The following is a 5,589-nucleotide window of genomic DNA, read 5'->3' on the forward strand; positions in this document are numbered from 1 at the left end:
TTAACTGAAAATGTCAACTGTTTCCATGTTTAATGTTTCTCTTTATTGCATTTAATACTTTTCAAAATGTGTTGGAAAGTGCATCTATAGGTAAAATAATTTGAAAAATGGAAAACATCTCTTTAGATTTTAGGATAATTCTATATGAACATGCTGTGATATACATGTGGTGCTCTAAAGATCTGCTTAAAAACTAAATACATATTGTTGTAGTTTCACCCTACAGTGCTTTAGCAATACCAGGGTTTACTACAGTGAAAAATATAATTACACATATAATGTCTGATGTGACACAGAAATACTGCTGTTTGTGTCATTCTGCATTAAGGGGTATCTGAGAGGGAAGTGACATTTTATAATTCATCTCAGTGGAATTACACAGGAGATTATTGCTTGCATGTCTATGATATCATATTTTTTCAAACTGTCTCTCAGATTAAATCTTTGAAGCCTAAGGTAAAGAATACTTGTAAAGCAATAAATACTGACAAAAATCAGCTCTTTACACTCTTTAACTTTACACTGAATTATCTTTTGTTTTGTATTTTCATTGCATGTGTAACATAAAAAAAACTAAATTGTGGTATCATTAAATAATGCTCAGTGTAAGGGAAGTTACAAGACAACTTAATTTTGGCAGACGATAAGAATTAACAATTTAAATTAGACTGTTCTAGAAATTTTTCAAGGACAGAGTAACAGAATTAGTTTAACAGTTCAACATCAAAATGACTACTGTTTCATGTAATTGAAATGTCTTGAACACATCTAACTGGTCTTCCACAAATCCCCACTTTTGCTAATATACTATATTAACAATAATTTCAAATACAAATATGTAACATATAATATAATAAAGACTGACATAAAAATTGTGTACAAATTAAAACAAAACTTTAAACAAGCCATATGTTTTAGTCTGTGTTTTTCATGCATTAACAGTGGTGTGTGTGACGTAAATACATCAATATAGGACCATTAAACTGTTTCCAATAAAATTTAAACAACACATAAACATGTTCTACAACTAAAGATTGAAGACTGAAGTTTATTTTGCATTACATGTGTGCTCTAAGTGGATTTACAAAGTCTAACTGTGGCAGGTCCTGTGAGCTCAGACTGTCCCAGCAACCAGGAGCTGTTAAGACGGCAGCTTGCCTCGCGTGCCGCTGGCTGGGACAGACCTGCCAGCTCACTGAGGTTACAGGGTCTTTTTCATTCGTCTTTCTCTGGCTACAAATATTATAGTGTGTAATTTATCCCCTCCAATTCCACAGATTTGCGCTAATCTCATCTCCTTAAAATATTATTCTTGTTCTCCCTGGTGGCCCGATCTAGGATCAAAGCCATCAGCAAACAACCTTTTAACCCGAGCGGACAGGTACCCCAAAATTCTTTACGAGAAAACACACAGTTTGCTGAGGGGCAAGCTAAATCAATCAGCCATGCTCTGAATTAAATGTATACAGACTGGCATACATGATGTGCTCACACAGTAAATCTACACACACATACACAGTTGCACCTGCCCTGTTGCTCTCTACTGTCAAGTCCTGCGTGCATTTAAGAGCCCTTAAAACAATGAACTAGAGAAAGTGTGTGTTAAAGAGTGTGAGTAGGTGCAAGAGGTAAAGTGCTGCTAAAACAAGAAAAAGTTCAGTTCCTGAAGTAGCAGCATTCAAGAAAAAAAACTAGAGCAGACTGTGTTAAAAGAGTGAATAAATGAGAATAAAAAAAGACAAGACAGTGAAGAAACAAAACTGCATCACAACAGAGCGGTTAAAAGGAAAAAGTGACAGAAGGAAATTTAGAAACAAGGTGCACCTACTGGTTATGATAGCTGAGAGGGTCTGGAAGACAAAGTTCTGAAATGTCCATCAGTCCAGTTTTAGCATTCCAGGAATGAGAAGAAGAGGAAAGAGAAAACAATTGAGACCCCGCTTCTTCCCCAAATGATGGCACAGCACCCTCAGAGACAACGCTGGCGAAAAACCCCCTCCAGCACCGCTCCCCCCAGCCTGCACAGGTATGCTGGACTCTGATGGATTGAGTGGGCGCGTGTGTGCATGAGCATGTGTGTGTTGTGTGTGTGTGTGTGTTTATGTATATATGTGTGAGAGAGAGAAAGTGTCTGAGTGTGTGTAAGTGAATGTGTGTGTGTGTGTGTGTGTGACAGAGAGGGAGAGAGTGAAGGGGGGAGGGACAGATAGACAAGAGAGGTAAAGGGGGGTGAGAGAGAGAGCGCGAGAGAGAGAGAAGCGCAGGCAGCAGCAGTGGGATGAGCGCTAAGATGGAGAGAGCATGAGAGCGCGAGCGAGAGGAATGACTCTTTCCATGGTCGGGATAGGGCTCTTTAAGACTCAAGGGCTTGATGAATATGGAACAGCTGCTGTTGGCTGGCTCCGAGGGGCAGGACTTAAAGCGACAGAGGGGCCGGCGGAGCACCGAGGAGGAGGGATCCAAACGCTCGCTCGCTCACTCGCTCTCCGCTATGCACAAGTGCAACACACACACACACACACACACACCACACATGGCTCGCACGCACACAGACAAAACAACCGATCACATGAACAACAAAGATGTGACTGGGAGAAAAGTCAACACACAAAGTTTTCATTCAAATAAGTTTTAAGTTCTGGATGCTTAAAAATTCAAACATGATTGAAGATAATAAATAGAAGTATTAGACTGTCTGTCTTGCATTTGTGAAATATTGAAAATCCTGATTCATTTATATGTTTCTGTGTTTGATTTTAAGAAAAAGGAACATTTATTGTATTTAACAGTAAACAGTAAACTTTTTTTCTTTTACATTTTGTGATCCATCTTTGATTAATTTGCAAATAAAAGCATTTTGTCTCCACATTTTTTTTTTTTTGCACGCTTGCATCAATATGCATTGCAATAACATCAAAGCCGAGGGAAAAGCCAAGGCGATCACACAACAGCAGCAACAGAGAACTTTACTAAGCAGGTGACATTTCAGAACTTGACTATCCCTACAAAAAAAAAGTACTGTAATCCACTCTGTGCATTTTCAAGATATCAAAATGCACCATTATATAACGGACCATAAAGTGACACCAGCCTAAACCACACTATAGAAGTTCCAGCAAGCAGTCGAGTGCATCTGCAGCACTTCACTTTCAAAAAGCAATAGCTTTCAAACCACTAAGGACAGTAAATGTATTTATTGAGCTGTGTCGCTAGCTCCATTTGCCGGTGTTACATGTGAGGTACCATTGTGAAACCTTTCACCACCTGTGAGAGATGATCTCAAGCCATAACTCATATTCTGGAAGCCCATCAGCTTCTAAAGCAGCGGAAAATCCAGCCCTGTCTTCTCTAACCCCAGCTTTAGAAGCGCCTGTGTTTCACTGTTGATCAAGCTCAGTAAGAATGCCGAGAATGCAGATACCATTTCACAGTCAGTGAGGTTCTCCATGTTACTGTATCCCCACATTATAAGAACAGAGCTTACCATGGCATCTTATTGGAGAAATGAGCAGTCCGGCAATGGCTGACACTTAGCTGAGTCAAGCAGAAAGAAACAGCAGCTTGGGACACTTCTTTAACTCTCACAACTCTCTGACAACGGTCCTCAGCTACTTCAGTAAAAATAAGAGTGAGTGAGGAGGAGTCGAGATCTACCAGCAGATTCATGCAAAAAAAAAAAGAAAAAAAGGTGTGTTAGGTCGCTCTGCTGCGCTCTAGTTTTCTCTGCTGAACAGGAACAGTATAACCCTCGGAGAGGACTCCAGTTCCATTCATCGGCTCACGTTTCTATAATCAATGCAAAAACATCACGCAATCCCTATTGATCATCACAGGCCTATTGATGTGCAGCAATAGTGCCTCCACAGTGGCACAGATCACACAGCATCTGGTCCCTTTTTGTGACAAAAACAAACGACCAAATAAATGAAAATCCAATTAAGATTGATGCCAAATCAAACACCTGTCAGTTTAATTCCTTAAAGAGGAGTAAAATCACTATCAAAAAGCTCGCAGGCTTCAAGACACCGAATGACATATGGGACAAAGAGGAAAATTAAACATGTCTGTGCACCTCACTTGGCACAGACAAGAAACAATGTCTACTCTATTTTAAAGACAATTCAAAACATTTATTTTCAGCTAGGTATTCAAGTTGTTTTTCTCTTATCTACCTCCTTTGGCAAGTACAATCTTTTAAATTATTTCAAATACAAAAGCTCAGTTAAAGAAACTGAAACTGTTAAAAAAAAACAAGTAGTCCAAATTGCAAATTCAGAATTATGTAAGTCAAAAGACCTACTTACTACTGGATAGATAATCACAGGGGGAGGGTGCCTCCTCACAACAGACACAAACAGCCACATTATCCTTCTATCTAACCTGTGTACTGTCTTTCATCTTGATAACTGCCTTCACTTGATAAATCACATCTCTGCCTAGTCTCCACTGGCCTCTCGAGGTTTTTTCGACTGACACCACGCAGACTTTTGTCATGCAGTGTGAGCTATGCAAGCACTGCTGCTGATATCGCCGCTTCTTATCAGCCCAGGTATGAAAAAAAGTCGAGGCATGTGACAGTTGATTTGACAGGAAGGGATCTGATACAAATAAAGAATAGAGCTGCATTACGCAAACACTCAATCAACACATGGCATGACAAAGTTAGTGGAGTATGACGACCGGGGAGCAGGACTGCTCTGATTTATATAACAATTTTTTATTTTTTTTAGATGATTGAGATTTCTGTTTTCTATTTTTTTTTTTTTTGTTTGTTTAATGGCATCAAGCATTTGCATTTATTCACTCTTTGTTTACATGTACTGTCTGTTTGGGTGATGCAATTGAAAAAAACAACCAAAAAAAAAACATTCTACTTGAAATCAACTTGAAGAAAACAATGAGCAGGACTTACATTACAGTCCTTTTAGCAAAGTAAACAACTTTAAGCAGTGAACTGAATACTGTCTGACTTATAATAATGAATCCATTAGTGCCATAAAATTCTGATGCTTTAATTTGTTTTTCATGCAGCAGAACTTAAACATAACAACACAGCAACTATGGCAAACATGAAGCAGCTTTGATCCTTTTGCCTCAACCAACTTTCTAATTATCTAATACGAAATGTCATTAAAATCTGGTGACGTAAACAAGTTTGACCCGGAAGAAAGCATCTCTTACACACAACCTACTGTAGCTTCCCTTAAAACTACAACTTTTGCAAGGAACTGGCAAATAAATCTTCAATTTGAGTTCCCTGCATTTAAAAACAAAAAACAAAACAAAAACAGTTCTCCCGGAATTTGTCTCGAGACACCCAGGCAGCTAGGCCTTCAACGTCGCCACATTTAACCTATTAATGCGCACAGCAGTATAATTCAGTGACCATTCCCAGAGGACAGGGTACAGTGCTGCACTGCACACGCCTCAATTAGCGCTAAACCGCGTGCACACTGATGTCATTTACAGGAGCTACAGGTGCGTCGAAGCTACATTTAAAATTAGCATAAAAATGTTTACACTCATCAATGCAGAAAAACAAAATTGAAGAAGAAGAAGACAGGATGATGAATGTGTAGTGTGCCTTAC

General features: G+C 39.0%; 1 protein-coding gene across 7 annotated transcripts in view; it reads right to left on the reverse strand.

The window, feature by feature from the left end:
* Window positions 1-5,589, reverse strand: part of esrrb (estrogen-related receptor beta) — a 46,699-nt gene that overhangs the window by 40,912 nt on the left and 198 nt on the right. For 2 of the 7 annotated variants that reach the window (XM_037125481.1, XM_037125477.1), the window contains exon 1: window positions 1,829-2,188. The exons of 3 other annotated variants lie outside the window; for them this stretch is intronic. In XM_037125481.1, the coding sequence (XP_036981376.1) occupies window positions 1,829-1,878 (50 nt within the window). In that variant the 5' untranslated portion in view covers window positions 1,879-2,188. Of the gene's footprint in view, window positions 1-1,515; window positions 1,788-1,828; window positions 2,189-5,589 lie in introns of those variants that run through there. 2 more of the 7 variants (XM_037125478.1, XM_037125485.1) reach the window with 2 other exon arrangements.

Source organism: Acanthopagrus latus, chromosome 16 (genome assembly GCF_904848185.1).
Source record: "Acanthopagrus latus isolate v.2019 chromosome 16, fAcaLat1.1, whole genome shotgun sequence".
NCBI classification, from domain to species: Eukaryota; Metazoa; Chordata; class Actinopteri; order Spariformes; family Sparidae; genus Acanthopagrus; species Acanthopagrus latus.